Source organism: Grampus griseus, assembly GCF_964374135.1.
Source record: "Grampus griseus genome assembly, chromosome: X".
In the NCBI taxonomy this organism is placed as follows: Eukaryota; Metazoa; Chordata; class Mammalia; order Artiodactyla; family Delphinidae; genus Grampus; species Grampus griseus.
This window is the reverse complement of record NC_138999.1, coordinates 94763622-94783528: the sequence shown is the minus strand read 5'-3', so window position 1 is coordinate 94783528 and position 19907 is coordinate 94763622. Positions and strand designations below refer to the sequence as shown.

The window sequence follows — 19907 nt, the reverse complement described above, 5'->3', positions numbered from 1 at the left end:
GCAATGAAGACCCGATGCAGCCAAAAATAAATAAGTAAATAAATTTATTTAAAAAAAATACTAGAGGACAAAGCTGGGAAGACGGTTGAAACCAAGATCATAGAAGATCCTGAATCCTATCATAAGGAGTTCCGGCTTTCCCTAAAGGGTTTATCTATCTGCCACTCTTTGACTGAGTAATAGTTGCTGCCTAATATACTATGCTAAAGGCAATTCTGAACTGACATGGAGACACATGTTGGGAAAGCATGCTCATGTTTTGATTAGCACGGTTGGCCTGGGGCACCGTAAGGTGTATTTGTCTAGCTATATCTACTATCCTTGCCGAAGGCAATAGGGAGCTATTGAAGGCTTTTGAGCAAGGGAATGGCAGGACCCAACATGAATTTTCCTTGTATCATTTCTGGCAGCAGTGTAAGGGATGGACAGAGCAGAAAGACCCCTAGAGAAGGGAAGATCAGTCAGTAAGCTGCTGTTAATAAGCCAGATGGTGGTGGTGATGATGATGATGATAAACAACCAGACGAATTAGGGCAGAGAAATCAAAGAAGAAAAGGAAGAGACAGATGGGAGAAATAATGGAAGACAGAATCAAAATGACTCAGAGACTATGATGATGGAAGAGAAGAATGGAAATGTGTCAAGGTTTCAAGGGACTTAACCTGGGTCACTGATGGACCGCAGTGCCATTAACTAAGATAGGGGCCATGAGGGAAAAGTATCATAATCCTTGCTTTTCACTGCAAATCCTCCAACCACTTTACTTGGCTTTTAAGCACTCTTAAGTACACTAGGAGGGAAAAAGCAGGACATACATTGCTTGATGGCCCCAGCATTTATATAACCCCACACATAAACCTACTATTCTTCCTTTGGCCAGATCACCAAAGAAATATCCACCAATATCTGATCCTAAAACCAATGGGCTAATAATTCTTTGAACGTTCATGCCCCCAAAAGATGATTTTTCCTATTTAGATAGTGCTTTCTAGTTACAAGACACGTTCAACATATCTTATTTTACTTGACTGTGAGGTATGAAGGGCAAAGATCATCCCTATCTTACAGATACAACAGCCATAACTAATATTTATCATATATACTCTACGCTTGCTATGCACCAGACACTGATCTAAATACTTTACATGTAGCCATGTACTGAATTCTTACAAGAAAACCACAACGTAGATACTATTATCCCCATTTTACAGAGAAGGAAAACAGGCCCAGAGATGTCAAGTAACTTACCCAAAGTGACACAGCTAGAAAGCAGCGGAGCCAAGATTTGAACCCGGCCAGTCTGACTTCAGAGCCTGAACTCTTAACTACCACACTTTGTATCATATAAGAAGATCAGGCACAGGGAGGCTACCTGACTAGCCAAAACTACTAGGTTCTGTCAACCAGAAACCTACATCCAAGGCCCACGTCTGTCTAATACTTAATCCTGTGCTTTCTATTACTCTTCATTGTTTACCGAGATGAACTGACCTCTTCCACTGGGTTAGCAGATTATTTTGACCTTTTCCCTCTTCGACCTTTGTCACTCACTTCTGCCAGACAAAGTTTCTGATTTTGCTCCCCTGCCGTGGAGCCTCATACAACTGTTCACTAGGAGAGGATGCAGGTCTCTATTTAGAGGAAAGAAATTATGACCTCGGTTATAGTCCCAAGTGAATGGGTCTCATTTCCAAACAACCAGTTATCTCGCAGCAGATCACACTGGCTTGACATACAGGCTAACTGAGCGTACACAACTCCCTGGACTACCTGTCCAGGACAAGCAGCAAGCAATGGTGGCACTACAGCCTGGCTCCTCTGTGGAAGAGAGGGAGCAAGGGCAGAAAAACACATTGAAAAGCAGTCGCTATAGCAGTCAGGCAGAGAGGTGGCCTGCAGCCGTGAGATCCTCACTTTCAAGGCTGTAAGACAATGATGCTCAAAAAACACATGATTTCTGTTGCCTACTAGTGGGCAAGAACAAAAGTCCATCTCCCTTTATGCTGGAATAGCTAGGGGTGGAAGGAGGCCATGTATGGTACTAGAGAGAGACAATGAACCGGGAGTCAGGAGATCTACCTCTGCTTCTACTGAGCTGTGCGACTTTGGGCAAGTCACTTCACCTCTCTGGGTCTCAGTTTGCTCATCTGGAAAAATGAGGGAGGAGATGACCTCTGAGGTTTTTTTTCAGCTCCGACCTGGCATCACTCTGCCATTTCAACCCAGGAAAGTTTTGCTCGAATATTTTCTCCAGTATTTATAAGGCGACCAAAGGAGAAATCAGCTAGAACCGAGAGAAAGAAGGATTAGATAAAACAAAAATGACCTTTTTGTGGAAGGCTGCAAATTAGGTAATATACAGGCAATACACTTAAGCACAGTGCCTGGAGCATAATACATGCTCAAAATGTTACAAGTATTACTATCACTACTACTCCTAACTTTCAAAGTGTACAGAGATAACCAAAAATTATAACGAGCTCTTTCTCTTAAATTTAACTCCGTTTTGTCCATCTGACCCTAGTCCAGGTTTATGGTGTTTAAAAGGTCTGGGTGAGGGAGGACCCTAAATGAGCAGCGGCACCAACTGTCCTTAATGTCGATGGACAGTTATGACTGGAAAGTGAGAACCCAACCCCAAGGGAAACTAAAGAGAAAATGTAAGTGGGAGGAGCCAGGCTTAATCCTCAGTTTGCTGCAAACTGGCCGTGGAAAGGGGAATTAAAAAAAAAACAGCAACAGGTGTGGACCACAGTGTACTTTGCAAATTGTTTTTCAGTTCAGACTCAAAGCGGGGAGTAAGAAACTTGGGAAGATGATCCCAGCCCGGTTTCCACGTGTGTCCATCTGAGCAAACACAGCCCTGACTGTGAGGTATGGCCAAACACCGTTCAGCCAGGCAGGAGACCCTGTGACCGGGGTCACAGGGCTTTGCATTCTTCCCCAGGAAGCGAAAGCAGCCTCGGCCTAAAGGTCACCCCTGACTTCCCAGGGCCAAGACAGCACCCCTCCCCGCCGACAGCCCCGCCCCGGGAAGGACAGCCACAGGGCTGGGGGAGTCAATCTGTTTCTCTTTGCTCACTGGCCAGAAACCCCACCAGCAAACAGGGAAACATGACCTTGGCTTGGTGCTAGCTTGCAGGGCTATGCTGAGGAGAGCTGAACTGTAAAGTCCAGTGCGGGGCCGCGAGGGGAATGGAAATCCAAAGGTAAAACCGGGTGCCCTTTCCTCAGGGGACCCTGAGAGTCCTCCTGCGACTGGGGGCCCGGGAAATGGGGAGAAAGGCGCACGTGAAGCAGCAGCCGGTAGCAGCGGCAGCCCAAGGGGCCAAGTGTAAAAGTGCTGAAGATAATAAGGCACTTATGCACATGACCCCGAGCAACATTCCTGCAGGGCGCAGGGAATAAAGCGCAGCAACAGGCAGGCGCACAGGCTCAAGTGCCTGGGACTTAAAAAAGGAAACTCTTGACAAATGCAAAGCGACAAGGAACAAGTGGTGATATGAAGGAGACCCTTTGGTACAGTCTCCCCTAATTTCTCAGGCTTGCTCTTTGTTTCAGGAATGCCCTCCAAGCCTGCTCCAACCAGGGAACCAGGATTATTACATTATTAAAACATGACCTTAACCTAAGGAACTGCCTATTTACCCACAATGCTTGGGAACATGCCTGGGGGTCTTCCAATGGCCTTGCTGGGTGGGATAGGGCACTCCAACCCCAAGGCTGTGAAATCACATGACCCAGGCCTTGGCCCTGGAAGGCTACACTTAATTAAAGGGGACCTCCCTTTAGTGACTCGTGGCTGAGGTCCCAGTTCTGAAAGAGTAACTGTTCTTCAAAACTGAGAGAGGTTTCCCATATCTGGGAGATACTGAATTGTCTTTTTTTTGGTCCATTTGCTGACATGTCAGGCAAAGCACTGGTCTACTTTTAACCTGTCTTTCTCCTAGGAGCTCTGGGAGCAGCCCTTTCTCCTCCAATAATTTCTTAACCCTGAGAACAGGCGGCACTTGAGCAAGTTGCACTCCTCTCGGTCAAAATAAATTAATGAAAAAGGAAAAAGTAAATCCACGCACCTGTCTCTGCCCACACCCAAACCACTCCTTTCCTACTTCTGTCATGTACTCGTTGGTTTCCTAGGCTACCAATCTCAAGATAGCAGGCACCAGAGAGCCAGCCCATTGATGAAGAGCAGCAGTAATTAAGCCCAGAGGTCCCTGGAAAGCCAAACTTCCTACCAATGACAGCCATCCTCCAAATGCTTCAGAAAGGGCTGCGTGATTTACAGGAACATCCAAATTCCCCACAAAACCGTCCTTAGGCCTCCAACAGTCGAGCCACCCTGCCCCGCAGAGAGTATGTGGGTGCCACCTTCATGGAACCAATATTTTTGCCTACCACATGAAACAAAGATGCCAGGGAAGCTGCTCTTGGGTGAGATTTTTTTTTTTGGGGGGGGGGAGATTCTTAAAGCTGCCTTCCTGTATCTAATCTCTATCATCTTATCCCAGCATCGGGCATCCAAGCTCACAGCAGCAGCAGCCATAATAAGGATAACGAAGCTTGTGACCATCATCACGCATCACATCACAGCAAAAAATTTATTGACTGTCTACTATCTTAAGTGCTTTATTAGTATTGTCTCATTTTTTCTCCTTTTATTCTTACAACAGCTCTGCAGGGTAGGTATAATTATTATTCCGTTTTACAAATGTGGAAACTAGGGGTTGGAGAGGTTAAGTAACTTGCCCAGGGCTACACAGTGGTAGGATTTGAACCCAGGCCTTTACCACCCTAGAGCCAGCTTCTACCCAGTATGCCTTGAAATACATTGTACTGCTACTACTACAATAGTCCCTTGCTATCCGCAGGGGGTTGGTTCCAGGACCCACCACGGATACCAAAATCTGTGAATGTTCAAGTCCCTCGTATAAAATGGTGTAGTATTTGCATGTAACCTCGCACGTGCTCCTACACACTTTAAATAATCTCTAGATGACTTATAATACCTAATACGATGTAAATGCTATGTAAATAGTTGCAAATACAATGTATAAAAAGACTTATAATACCCAATACAATGTAAATGCTATGTAAATAGTTGGAAATACGATGTATAAAAAGACTTATAATACCTAATACAATGTAAATGCTATGTAAATAGTTGCAAATACAATGTGAAAGAAATGTAAACAGTCGCCAGTGCACAGCAAATTCAAGCTTTGTGTTTTCAAACTTTCTGGAATTTTTTTTTCCCTAAATATTTGCAATCTGTATTTGGTTGAATCTGCAGAAGTAGAAGCCACGGTTACAGATGGCCAACTGTACTCTGAAAAACTGCTAACATTTATTGAGTGCTGACAGCGAGCCAGAACTTCTGCTAAATGCTTGATTTAAATTATTTCATTTAATCCTGGCAACAGCTCTATTAGGTAGGTACTATTTTTACTCCCGTTTTACAGATGAGTGAAACTGAAGTTGATTAGCAGGTAAGTAACATGCCTAAGGTCACATGACGATGGAGCTCAAATACATACCCAGGAAATATGGTCCAAAAGCTCAGTCCACTAAGCTGAATTTGCATTAGGAAAAGGAGGCGTTACTAGTGCCCTACTTAACTTAGCCAGTCTCCTTGCTGTGTCCCAATCCAAACCTACCGGGTCCCAGTGAGAACTTCACAAGTAAATGCCAATGAGGAAATCTGTCTAGCCCTTCCATGTATATGCCAGCAGCTCGGACCTGACGAGTCTAGGAAAAGAGGAGCAAGACCCTTTCTAGACCCTTTCTCTCCTAGCCAATTTCCCCTAACTTGATTTCTGAAGAAAGCACCTCATGTCCAGCAGCCTCTGCTAATACTCTGCCCAGAACATCTAATAAGTGTTTACCCAGGGGCTCCCAGAGCCGTAGTTAAGGGCCTAATGTGCAACCTGGCTCTGCGCCTTATTTAATCAGCACCTGAATGAAATGTCTCTTTGCTAGCAACAGCCTGAGCACACAGTCTTTCTGCAAACACAGCTGGTCGACTGGCAAAGGCGATTCTATTCACAGGCAAAATACACCCTGAGTTTACACCACCACTGATGTGCGATGGAGACAGGGAGACTGGAGGCACCCGGATGGAATTAGAATGGGCTCATGCCTCCTTTCTCCTCCAGATAATCCCGCTTCTCGCTCTTCTACCCACCTAAACACCTGCCCATAGGACACGGCTTGAACTGTTTCTGCCCAACAGGCCGGTCCTCTCTAACCTCCCGTCTATTCCCTTTCCACAGAGCCACAGGCCCAGGACCAGACTCATCCCACCCTTCCTCCTCTGGCATTTGCTCCAACAGCGCACAGCCACCGGAGAGATCCCCCCAACCCTCCCCTTCAGGATCTCAGGTTCGCAACAGGTCTGCGTCCCCTGACACAGCACACGCTGACGGACATGCAAGCCATGCCCTATTTAGCTGGTAACTCTTTCCCTGGGAAAGAGCTGAGTAAACAGAGAGGACCATACCCAGAAGAGGAGGAATCCTCCCCAGGCCTTCAGATTTAACTGCTGTATCCAAGCACCCTGGAGGGAGACTTACCCTGGGGGTCCAGCAATTAGGGTAGCAAGACACTGATAACCCCAGTTCTCGGGGGGATGGTGGGGTGTGGAGTGGAAAGGAGGCCAAAAACTGGGTAAGGAACACGGGAAAGGCCACCTGCTCAAAAACACTGGGCCTGCTCAAAAACACCCCACCATTTAGAGTAAGGGTAACAAGGCCCTTTAAGAAATGCCTGCCCTCCCCCAGCCCAGTTGAGTCTATGAGCCATTCGCACTTCAGTGTGAACCTCCTAAACGGAACTGACTTCTTCCTGATTTCCTCAGCGATATGACCTCCTCTGATGAAACGGGCATTTCGAAATGTATCAATACAAGGGGTTGATTCGGAGCTTTGAGTACTCTGGAAAGAGGCAAACCTGGATGGAGTGGGTCGGGGGGAAAGACTTGGAAACGGGGAAGAGAATAGAAAAGAGAAAGGTAGAAGGACAGCATCACATTTCATCAGTTCTGCTGTGGAATCCGTGGGGACAGCAAGCACCCCATGAGCTGCTAAAAATCATCTTCTGGTCGCAGGTGGGATGCCTGCTATCTCACTTCCTGTATTTAATGTCGGCTCACTCTCATCAGTGTTCTGTGTGTCTGTCTTTGACCGTGTGAGCCCTCCTTGGGACAGCACAGAGAACACAATTCTCTATCTCACAAGCCCCCTATCAAGGATTCGTAGGCAACTGCAGCTGTCTTATCAACGGGCCAGAAATGACAGAGCATTCCTTGGTTTGCCAAGGGAGAAATATGAAAAAATATCTTCCCCTGATAATAACAACGGAATGACTCCAGGTAAGAGTTGAGAAGCTTTCCTGTGACACAGGAAGCAACTCTGGGCCTTTATATGTATTGTTTCCTATGCCTGGAATCCCTTCCTTCCTGCAACACCCCTTCCTTCCTACTCATTCATTCATACATGTTTACTGAGCACCTACTATGAGGCAGGCCCTGTCTGAGGCGCTAGAATAGAAAACAAGACAAACAAGGGCCTCTGCTCTCAAGGAGCTAACATGCCTCCTTTGTGAGTCAAATGTCACCTCTTCTAGGAAGCTATCCTTAATTGCACTAGGAAAAAAAAAAAGACCCTCTGTCCTCTATGCTTTGTTCAAATGTTACCGTACATGCTGTAATTTAGTTGATCTTTTTTCTTGCCTGTCTCATCTCAACTGTGAGGAACATGAAAGCAAAGAATGGTTTTTATTTATCTTTGAATCTCCAGTGCCTGGCACAACGTGTGACACACAACAGGCACTGGATAAATGTTTGCTGAATGGATACACGAATGAATACATTCCCATGAGCATTTAAAACAAAAGTCCTGCACATAGAAAATTAGCATGCAATAACTCTGTGTCAGTATTTCCTCTCGTTAGTTCCCCAAAATCTCAGACACTGGAAGGCTGGGAAGGGAGTGTAGAAGGACTGGAAATCCTCCACTGACGTAACCCCTAGGGACCCAACAAGCCACTGGAACTCTAAAGCTACCGTAAAATCCACCTCACAGTATCTCGGAGCCCTCAACCTCTAATTTCAGCCACATTATTTAACACCCACACAAATACTGAGGTACTACCAGAAAACTAAACGCCCGCCCAAAGGCCACCAGATTCACACCCGTCAGGAGGAGCATTTGAACCGACAGCCCACCTCATACTTTAGCCTCTAGATAATGTCTCTCCAAGCAGGGTCCAATGCTCACCAGCATCAGAATCACTTGGGAGCTTGTAATAAATGCAGATTCCCATCCTCACCCTACAGGCCCTAGACCTACTCAGACTCCCTGAGTAGAGAGCCAGGCATCTGCATTAGAACAAGCTCCCAAGGGAATTTTTCACAAAGAAAGTTCGAGAAGCACTGCACTCCACACCCATAGTCTCTTCAGGTCCAGTCATCCAGTGACTGGCAGAAGATGCTCTCAATTCAACAAAAGATATGAAAGACCATGGATCTCCATGGGGGGTGGGGAATCCTTTCACAATGCATACGTACATCAAATCGTCATGTTGTGCACTTTAAATATCTTAAAATTTTCTTTGTCAATTATACCTCACAAAGCTGAAAAAAAAATAAAGTAAAAAAAAAAATATGAAAGACCGGAAGTTGAAAAGCCTGGCTCTTCTTGCAGAGGGTGTTTCAGTGAGGTATGACGACAGTGAGCTACCTACTGAAAAATACAAAAGGGGAGAGAAAGAGATGGAAAGTGAGTCACCAGACTAATAACGTTTTTTTAACGTGTCTGATATTAAAGAAGGAAAGGAAGAAAGTAGACACTTCCAGATGTCGAACCAAGGGATTTCAGACCAAGATCCAACAGCGTAATTTCCTCACAGCAATGAAAGGGAGCAGATACTTGGGGCAGAGAATGGGCTGCAGTTCCTAATAACCAGCTCTTTGTGATGGAACCAAAAGATGTGTGAGCTGGAGGCAAAACCACCTCTCTCCTCTGGCTATTTCAAAAAACAGACAGGAGATTCTCTTAATGGGTACAGGAGACATAGGAACAGTGCCCAGGAGACCTCAAGGGAACACAGACAGAACCACCAGAGGGAAAATGAAAAAGCGGAAGAAAACAGTCAGCTCTGTCAGTCAGTCAGCCAGCATTATCCAGGCACACATTAAAAAATTAATGTGCATGTATTGTATTAAGCTCTGCAGGGAGTTACAGAGGGAAGAGAAAAAACAAAACACTACTCCTTTCCTTAAAGAAAAGTGTTTACGCTAATGGTGGAAAATGAACATGCAAAAACAAGCAACCCAGTCGAAGACTCACTGAATTACCTACATGTATACAAAGGCATATGCTGAAGAGCCAAATAGTCTGAGGAATATTCAGAGGGTCAGGAAAAGAGGACAAAAGCTGTTACTGGAATGAATGGAATAACTGTGGAGCCAAGGTCAACTGGAAAGTTTCACAGAGGAGACGCTTCAGGGGGATCTGCAGAGGGGAGGAACTCACGACAGATCCCACGAAGACAGCGATGAAAGAGACACATCTATGGCAAAGGGACAAAAACCCAGGGACCCTGTGGGTCACCCCAAGTAGGAGCCAGCCACATGCTGTTACTTAATAGCAAGCTCCACGCTGGGCTGTATTAACAAGTGCATGGTGAGAAAAGGCGGAGAAGGAAAGCTTTCCTCTCTGCTGGGTGTAGGCTGGACCTCTGGTCGCAGCACCCAGTTTTATAGGCTGTGCATGAGAAGGGTATGCAGGCACGGGCAAGGATCCAGAGAAAAGCAACAGAAATGATTAGAGGAATGGATTCTAATAGCTGTCAAGAAAGGTGAAAAGGTGTTGAGGTTTGTCAGTTTCTGAGCCGGAGGTAAAAATCTATTGGTCATCGTCCAGCTCTGATCAGCTGTACCTGGAATCTCTGTTTAAGTGACCACAGAGTTATTCAGAGGATTAAAATGCTTTGCTTCCATGTGGCCCGTTTCATGAAGATGGAGATAGGAAAAGGTTAAATAATTTGCTCAGGTTCCCTAGCAAGCCACGAGCCAAACTGGCATCATAATTTTAAATCCCAGGGCTGTCTGTGGCTTGTTTAATCCACCAATCCACACCACTTCCCTTTATAATGGACACCACCACCACCCCCCGCCAAACACTGTAATTATGAAAGATGGAAAAATTCTCTGCAAATTTCCTTGGGGGAAAAATAAAACAAACTAAAAAGGAATGTCATGCCTCACCGCTGGGGCCCATATAAACATTATCCCCTTGTGTCCCCCTGGACTGATGACACAGGACACAGTCCATCTGATAAGCCGTCAGCAGATGGCTGGATCCCTCATTGTACCCATTCCCCACCGACGTCAACTGCAAGCGGGAGCAGTTATCAGCACTCCAGACAACAGATGGGATGAGGAGGTGTGGTTGGTCTGAAGTCAAGGAGGCGGGGGACAAAAAGCCTAGTTCTCAAATCTATCAGGTTTTCTCTCAAACAAATCCATCACAGAGCAAATGGAATACACCCGTGTATATTCCGTGAGTTCCAAAAGGTGTCACAAAAAGCTCAGGGCCATTTTGAATATGTGCCATTCTACGCTTTCAGCAAAGAGGGAAGAAGTAGAAAAATAAACAGTGAGCCAAAAGCAGGTTAGCCATATTTGGTGGAAGTCAGCCTTCTAATATATCGTAAAGACAGAAAAATAAAATAGCAATGGCAACTCTAAAAGAAGGATGGGGCTCACTAGGTATCACAGGCTAAAAACCAGAGGCTTGGCGTTCCAGGGTCAATAGCGTCAATTATTATTTGGCAAATGTCCAGCTGAGATCCAGCCTGCCTTATGCACAGAGACACGGAGGGTTAAACACCATATGCTGTGCCCCACTCAGTTCAGCGCCCAATCAGGAGATATTGACACAGACACACACAGAACCAACCGGAAGTGGACAATTGGGCAAGACATCCGAAATTTGATCTTTTCGTTAAGTTCCTAAGACAGAGACAATATAACTGGATGCAAAGGAGATAAAAGGCCACCAGTCTTTATGGACACGATCAGTCAAATTGTCTGGCATTTTAACCCTTCTGCTAAGAACGTGTAGATTTTCGGACTTAAGTAGCTATGAGAAGCTCTTCCTGCAAAGCCCCAATACCCACTGTGGCAGCTCGGTTCTAAAGCCACCTCTGCCACTAACTTGCTGGGTGATTTTTTTGGTAAACAGCAGAATCAGTCAGTAAATTCATTCCCTGTAACCCACACCTGCCTAAATAATATGCACAAGGGGACTAGCCACACTTGAAGAAATACTGGTGCAATGGGTAAACACCATTGATATTCAGCGACGGGTTTAATAACAGTGCGTTAATCCTGGTGCTTGCTGATTCCGAGAACCCTCAAGCGTCACCGGCCTGAGCTCAGATGTGGGAAGGTGCTGCTGTAATCATACAAACCTCCGCCAGACCCCAGTTCCAGGGCCCTTGGATATCAGATGAGGCCAAAAAGAAACCGGACAGCGGGAATATTAATCCAGAACAGACCTCAGATACAAGGACTGCCCTTCCTTATGCTTCTAAAGCTGGCGGTCACCCAAAGGCAGCATGGCTATGATGAGGGTCTGCGTAACAAGGCCTTGGAAATAAATATTTTACAGACTGAAAAATGGGAGATAAGGAGACTAACCACTTTCCCTCCAACTCTTCCATTTCCTGGCCTAAAGCAATACTGTCCTTGTTACAAACTTACACTGGCTCTGAGGAACAAGGCCTTTCTATAAAGCCATAATTGAGTCGGCCTGTTGAGAGACACACATCAGAAATGCCTCTGCTAAGCTCCCGCTTTCATTTCAGCTAATGTCTCCCTTTCCTTATTGGGACCTCTGAACTCCACAGAATTCACTGCCATAGTATGGCCTAACTCAGCTAATTCACTTGCCAAAGCATTTCTTTGTACTCAACATCTCCCCTGTGGAATACACACAGTCACAGGAAACATTTTAACAACCCCCTCTCCAGGCTCAAGCTTATCTAGCATAACCCTAAAGAAGATAATGCATGTGAAAGTGTCTTATAAACAGTTAAAAGCTAGATAAATGTAAAGTATTACTAACCATACTTACTACCATTAGTCATTGCTGTAACCGAGTCAAAATTGTTTCCAACCATCTGTTGTTAAATTTCGTTTAAGGACTCACATGAACTTTTAAAAATCCATACATCCCTGCTTCCCAGGAAGAGCCACAGGTAAGGTATGGAATGTTGGATTCATCACAGGCTAGGTCCCCCACTGGGCCGGAAGTTACTATTTAAATGACACAAAGCAGTGACTTAGGAGTAAAGGACAAAGCAGTACAATCCTGCTCTGGCCCAAGAATTCCTCAGCCTGACTCTGTTCTTTGTACCCCACCCTCTAGCTTCAGAGTTTAAGCTAAGCACAGGACAACAGCAAAAGCACAAGTAACAGGAATCAGTCCCTAGTTCCCCAAACATCTGTCTCTGCAGCTGTCAGCCTCGAGTGCCAACATCATCTACGTGTGTCCCTAAGGGTGGCCTGGTCATGTGTACTTTACGGGGAAGACACAGGGAGCAAAAGATGAACGAAGATGAACAAGGCCACCTGAAATCGGAAAGGAGGCCAAAAGCATTTCTAGAATAGCTCTCTGTGGCATCCCCGGACTCTGCTTATGAAGAAAAGAATCACAGAACATAGGCTGTCAAGAGCTAGGAATGCAACTCTGCCTCGTTTTGCAGCTGGGAGAACTGAGACCCAGGAAAAGTACTTTCCCCAAAGTCACACAACTAATTAATGCCAGAATGGAGTCTCCAGTGTCTTCTAAAAGCCTCTAAAACCCTCTGCACTAAAAACCGTGGTGCTGGACTTCCCTGGTGGCACAGTGGTTAAGAATCCGCCTGCCAATGCAGGGAACACGGGTTCGAGACCTGGTCCGGGAAGATCCCACATGCCGTGGAGCAACTAAGCCCGTGCACCACAACTACTGAGACTGCACTCTAGAGCCCACGAGCCACAACTACTGAGCCCGCGTGCCACAGCTACTGAAGCCTGCGTGCCTAGAGCCCGTGCTCCACAAGAGAAGCCACCGCAGTGAGAAGCCCGCGCACTGCAACAAAGAGTAGCCCCCGCTCGCCGCAACTAGAGGAAAGCCCACGCACAGCAACGAAGACCCAACACTGCCCTAAATAAATAAATAAATAACTTTATTAAAAAAAAAACATGGTGCTGCCAGGTTTGATGTAATCACACCAGCAGCAGCCCCAGTCAGGCTGAATTTAGTTCTTTGTTGACCTTCTACGTATGTGGTTGTCAGAGGCCTCAAGACCCCTTTGTAGAAAAGGCACCCTCTGACCCTCACCACCTGCCAACCAAAAAAAAGCTCTCCTGTCCCAAGAGCCTCACATAGCAGCGGCTGAGATGCGTTGTTTCCTTTCATTAACAAAAAGCCCATTCATCAAAAAAAGGAAAGAAAGAGGACAGGCTCAAATTTACACAGAAGGTCTAGCTGGGAGAGCCCTGGGTTTCCTGTGAATGGCATCACTCCCCAAGAAGTCCTCTTTGGAAAATGCTACCCACTCCCACTCTGCTGGATGCTTATAGCCATCCCATCCATAAGAGCTGCTTTATTCCAAAGTTGTCTACACCTCCTTGCCACACCTGCAAGACGGGAAGGGGTTTGTGGCCATTCACATTTTACAGACTGGGAAACTGAGGCTAGGAAGCTGCCATCAAAGGAGTTCCTAGAACACAGAGCTAGCAAGCATGCCGGCCACAAGCAGGCGGCGCCATGCCCATCAGCATCGGCCTCTCCCCAGAGACCGCCCTGCCATTCCGCAAAGAGGGTAGATTACCTTTCCAACCCGGAAGGCTAATTCATCTTTTGGCTGCAGGCGAGCGACCTCCCATCCCTGGGCTCCACCAGGCCTTTAAAATGGAGATAAGCATCTCGACCTCCTGCCCCACACGGGGTTATCACAAGGCTCCTGAGAATAACCTTCTACAAATATAAAAGCAATCAAGATGCTAATGACAGGTTTCAAAACTGTCCCTGGATAAAACACACCAGGTTTTCCACAGCTTGAAATCTAAAAAAGCTTTTTTTTCCCTTTCTCCTCTTCCTCCTCCTCTATGATTTTATAGTTTTAGAACATCTCTCTACACAGGCTGAGTACAGAAAGACAGTCTCGCTCTTGGTCCTCACCCAGATTATTTTTATGTATCTGGCAACTTTCCTTTTCAATCTCATTTGTTTTTCTTAGCGCCACTAATGGGAGGTAAAGAAATCAGCTGTCTGGGCACCCCTGGACCGTGACCTCAGGAGAGAGAATAAGAGTGGTAAGATGAAGAGGTTTGCAGGATATAAATACCCTCTCACCATGGACAGAGAAAAGTTCATGAGTCTGCCTGGGGTCGGCTTCAGAGTGGTTAGTAGGAGCTTGGGGCTGCTCCAACACCGCAGAACTCAAAGGCAGACCTCACCCCAGGAGCGTAAACTCCCAAATGAAAGAGTCATTAAGAGAAACCCGTAAAAGGATTTCCCCAAAGTACGACAGTGGAGACCAGTAACCTTATGTGACCACCTCCAGGAAAGAATGTCACCAGGCCTCTGGGAAATTAACTGTGGCAGAGGTAATGGGGGAATGGGCCATGGTTCCCCACTGGTGATTCAGAAAGGGCACCTGGCTGGGGCTGGACTTCCTGCTTGTGAAAGACCAGGGCAGGCCTGGGAGGGGAGGGGTCGTGGCCCGAGTGCTAGTCTTTCCTAGTGCCCACCTCCACCGTGGAGCTGACGCATTGTGCAAAGGTAGAACAGAGCCAAGTCTGAAATCCGCACACAAACTGCCTCGCTGGAAAATCATTTGTGAGGGTCCCACTTCCCGCAGGGATGAGGTTCTCTACACTGCCACGTGTCCTGAGCACACAAATGACTCCGATGGCTGAGGCTGCCCGGGGTGGGGTGGGGGGGAAGTCAACAGACTCACATGCATCATGGTGACCAGGTGACAGGGGTTGAGCAGGTAGATGACGGTCTTGGTGGCGAACTTAAAGCCCACCTCCACCCCGAAGGTCAGGCACAGGGCTACTAAGAGCAGATTCTTGCTCAGGCTCTCTTTGCCTTCCTCTGGCCGCTGGGTCACCTGCTCTGGCTGGCAGCCACGGCCACCCCTACCGTCCTCCTTCGTCTGCCTCAGGATGTGCCGCAGGGCCACCAGGATCTCCAACAGGGCCAGGGTCAGGACCACCACACTTTCCAGCAGCCGCTGCTGCCAAGAGAGGAAGGCAGCACAGTCGGGGCCCCCATTGCCTGCAAAGCTGGGGTCCACGCCCCCATAGAGCCAGTCCAGGAGACTTTGGTAGCTATACCGGGACATGATGCAAAGTGGTTCCCCTCGACCACCGTGCAGGAAGCAAGAGCGAGATGGAACACAAGCCCAGAGGGTGGCCCGGGTGGTGGGACATGTACGGAGGGCACACCCCCGCACCCGCACCCCCCTCCGGACACCAGGGCACCTAGAGCAGGGGACGGGAAGCTACACGCGAGGCCCGGGGCAAAGTGCTGGCTCTAACTTGTCCCCACGGCTGTCTGGGGAGCCCCCCGCGCTTCTCCAGTGGCCACCAACGAGGCAGGGTGGAAACGAGCCGTTGGCCAATCTAAAAGGAAGGAGAGGAAAAAAAAAAAGGTCTCAAAGAGGCAATTGCATCGGGAATTTACGAGGCGGGGAGGGGTAACTAGCGAGGGAAGAAAAGGAGAACAGGGGCAGTAGCGAAGCAAGCAGGGGTCAGGGGAAGTCGGAGGCCGGGAGGGTCAGGGAGAGGGCCGAGGGGACCCGGCAGCGCGGCGGGAGCGAACCGGGGGCGACGGCGAGGGGACACGCGGAGGCCAGGAGGGGAGCTGGCGGGGCCGGGCAGGCGGGGAGGGCGACGGGGCTGGCGGGGACGCCGGACTCCTCGTCTCAAGCACTCGCCACAGGGGGATCGCTTACTCCTGCAACCGCGTGGCCGTCTCTGCCCGCAGCGAGCAACTTCGCCGCCGACTGGCCCCTCCGAGCCAATTTAGAGCCGTCCCTGTCCAGCCTCCCGCCCCCGGGTACACCCCCGAGCCCCCAGCTCCACCCCCCGGCCCAGACGCCCGCCCTCCGTGCAGCACCTCCCCCAGCCCGCGGCCCGCCCGGGACCTGCCCCCCTCGCGCGGGCAACGGCGGGAGGAAGCCGGGAGGGAGAGAGGGAGGGAGGGAGGGAAGGCGGGCGGGAGGCCGGGCCAGTCGGGGGCTGGGCTCCGGCCGGCCCCCTCCCTCCATCCCGGCGCCGCATCTTCCCGCGCCTCCCGCCCGGCCCCAGGGACTGACAGCCGCGCCCTTCGGGGCTCCACTCACCGGCAGTCGGCCTGCAGCCCCGGCTGGGCACTCGCTTGGATCCCCGCGCTCCCCGCGCCCGGGCACTCGGCTCCCCCGGCGGCTGCCGCGGCCGCCGCGCACGGCTCCTCCTCCCCGTCTTCCTCCCCCTGCAGCCGCCGCGCTTGCTTCCTCCTTCTTCCCCTCCCTCTCTCCTCCCCCTCGCCGCCGCCGCCGCCGCCACCTCCCCCTCCGGTTCGGCTCGGCCCCTCGGGCCGCGGCCACCCCGCCTCGCCTCCTCCCCTCTCCCGCCTCCCTCGTTCCCCCTGCCGCTCCCACCCTTCACACCTCCCACCCTCCCTCTTTGCGCCTCTCCCTCCCCTCCCTCCCCCGGGCTCAATCCCCGCCTCCTTCCCCTCCTCCCCGGCCTGCCTCGCGTTCGGCACTCGCCGAGCCTGCACGCGTGCACTGCCACCTTCTTGCACCACCGTCTACGGAATTCGCCTCCTCCGCGAAGCCGTTTGGACCGACTCCACCTCCTGCAACCCGGTTCTCCAGGGCATTTCTTTGTACACCGGGCACCTAGTAGGCGCTTAGCCAGCCCTCGCTAAGTTCTTGGGGGAATGGACGAGCCTGTCTAGTGATGAGCAGCTGGTCAAGCTTGGCTTTGGTGGGGGGGGGATCTGCTGGGTGTGACCTTCTACTGTTCGCCTCTCCTCCAGTCCGCCCTGAAATAGCAGACTCGGGCGGGGCCCGGAAGGCGTCTTCTCCCACCTTTCTAGCCACAGCCCTACTCTTCAATACTAGGACGAGGTTTCTTTTCCTACTTTGCCCGGCCCTTCCCCCTCCTGCTCCGCCCCAGCGTTTCTCCTTCTAACCTCCGGACACACAGCCCACCGCTGCCGCTGCCGTCTCTGCCTCTGCCTCCCTCTCCAGGCCCTCTGTCTCCCCTTTCTCCTGCCACACCTTCGAGCTCAATCGTACTCTAGCTGGAGGAAAAGAAGCTTCCCCTGACCTCTTTCCCTCCTCCCTCTCTGCGACGGAGCAGCTGTTTCCCAACCTGAACTTGGCCGAGAGTCCTGCCACTGAAAGGCCTGCCAGGACGGTGTGGGTGTGCAGGGGCCCCAGAACTGGATAAGGGCTGCTGATTGAAACAGGAGCCCCTCTTCCCTGCTGCTTCCTACCCATAGACTGTGGTTTGCTTTTCTTTGGGCAAGGAAATGGGAAAAAGACCTTTTAAGAATCTACCTCGTGTTGGTTTAATATTTATTGAAAACTCAAAAAGAGAATATCCAGAAAAACACAGTTAGGCACCTCGCCTGGGAAACACTTTCTGGTGTTGGCTGCAAGCCAGACTCAAAACATAAAATACAATCTACTGTATTATCAGGCCATTGTCCTCCCATCCTTTCCAAGTCTGGTTTTCCCCACGTAACCTCAGAGCCAGGTAACCTTGTCTAATTCCAAGCTTTGTACAGCATCAACCATACACCTGATGCTCTCCAAGTGCTAATTAATAAAGAACAACAACAAGCAAGGATTGATTCAGCGGCTCTCCCTCCGTAGGTGTTTTGTTAAATCCTCTGCACCATAACATTAAGGATAAAGCTCCTGGCAATGACTGCAGCCTGAGACCTCAAGTTCCTATCTTCAAGGAAGTAAGAATGAGGTTGTAGCACTCAGCAAAAGGCTTCATTAATCCATGCAGAACTTCCTTGGGAATTTGGCCTAGAGGGTCCTGTGTTTGCAAGATGAGTGTCTTTAGTGACTGTAGCCAGGCCAGCTTCCTCACCTGAGGCACAAATTCCTCTCTTGCCAAGTGTAGACTAGCCAAGTGTTTTGACGACTAGGATTCTAGTTCTAATTATGCCATTTACTTGCTATGTCACCTTGGGCAATTTACCTCTCTGTGCCTCAGTTTCCACCTCTCAACGGAAGGGTTATCAGTGATCTATTATCTAATTCCTAGGATTATACACATTTAAAATGAGTTGAATTATGCAGCACATTATGTAGTATCTGGTGCATAAAAAGTGCTCGATAAATGCTATCCGTTAGTTATCTTCATCCAGTTCTGCATCTGCGCTGGCAGGCCTGCATGGGTGCAGACACACTCACATTCAGTGCCCTCCCCTACATCTGCATAAACAATCCTACCCAGCCTTCAAAGCCCACGTGAAATTGCGCTCTCCCTACCCCCCACCTCCAGCTCCCAGAGCTCTCTCCCTCCTCTGAACTTCAGCAGCAGTTATTGCCTGCACTACTCATTTTATTCTGAATCACATACTGCCTTCCATTGTTCTCTCATTGTTAGTTCTGTCTCCCACACTCAGATCTTTGACAGCAGGGATGGGTCTTCATCTTTTCTAACCCCCCCTCAGCACCTAGCAGAGTGGCAAACATAGTAGGCACTATGCATAGACACTGGGGGAGTGTTGTCCCCATAGGTAAAAGGCAAACAATGATTGAGCTGAAATGGTGGGTCAGATTTTGGAAACTCATAAGCTCCAGACAAATGTCCTGATCATTTCCTTGCTGGGACAACAGGCCATTGGCTTCTTGTCTCCAAACCGTAACAAGAGCACATGAACTTGGTTTTTTAAGTGGAACCTTGAAGCGCAGTGATAAGGGAACTGGGACCTTAGGGAAAGTCATCTCTCCGTGACTCCATGTACTCAGGTAAAATGAGTGGGGTGGACTGGAATGGATTCTAAGATGCCTGTCGGCTCTAAGATTCTATGACTCTAGGAACTCAGCCTTGCTGCCTTTCATCCAAGTCATCTTTGAACCTTAAGGCAGAAACCTGATCTAACTGGCTTGGTGATCCTAGCCACCTTCCTGCCTGTTGAGACAGTACCTTAAATTCCTTTGTCCAAAGTACCTTCCCAGCTATGAACTCAGCTGACCTCCTATGGAATGCAAAGAGTCAAATTATTACCTCTGTCATACCACAGACGAGCAGCTCAGGAAGGTGTAGTGACTTACCTAAGATCACACAAGTTCATGGCAGAGCGAGGGCTAGAATTGGGGGTTCAACAGCACGGACCAGAGCAAGCTTGCTCATTGACTTGGCCATCGGACCCTTTCTCCTCCTGCACTTCATATTCTTTGAATCCACTCCTGTCCTTCTACGCACAATCTAACCTGAAAGTTAAATGCGTGCGTGATTGCCCACAAGCAAAAAACAATGCAAAATCCCCATATTATACAAAATGTTATCAGTAAAAATAAACTGTGTGTATGGGGGCGAATGAAGAGAGAAGCCTTTGTCTTGATCTGACTATCTGCTTACTGCTTTTTTCCCCCTCATTCATTCAACACTAGCGTTCATTCCACAAATATTTACTGAGCCTCTATTACAAAATTACATATTGCATAGGGATATCCTAGACTTGTAGGCCATCTCTGCCTTCAAGGAGCTTAAGATCTAGCTAGGGAGACATGACAAACAAGGAAGGCTGGATAACAATACAGGAGGCAGGTATAAATACAAACCAAGCAGGTGAGAGCTGCTGCCACCAGAGCAAATCTTGCATATTTCA

General features: G+C 48.8%; 1 protein-coding gene across 2 annotated transcripts in view; it reads right to left on the bottom strand.

The window, feature by feature from the left end:
* Positions 1-16507, bottom strand: part of TMEM164 (transmembrane protein 164) — a 161647-nt gene extending 145140 nt beyond the window's left edge. The window contains exon 1 of one of the 2 annotated variants that reach the window (XM_082681895.1): positions 16408-16507. Coding sequence is in view for 1 of the 2 variants with exons in the window: in XM_082681893.1 (XP_082538019.1) it covers positions 15016-15405 (390 nt within the window). In the remaining variant the exon portion in view is untranslated. Of the gene's footprint in view, positions 1-15015; positions 15420-16407 lie in introns of those variants that run through there. The other variant, XM_082681893.1, reaches the window with a different exon arrangement.
* Between the last annotated feature and the right edge of the window lie 3400 nt (positions 16508-19907).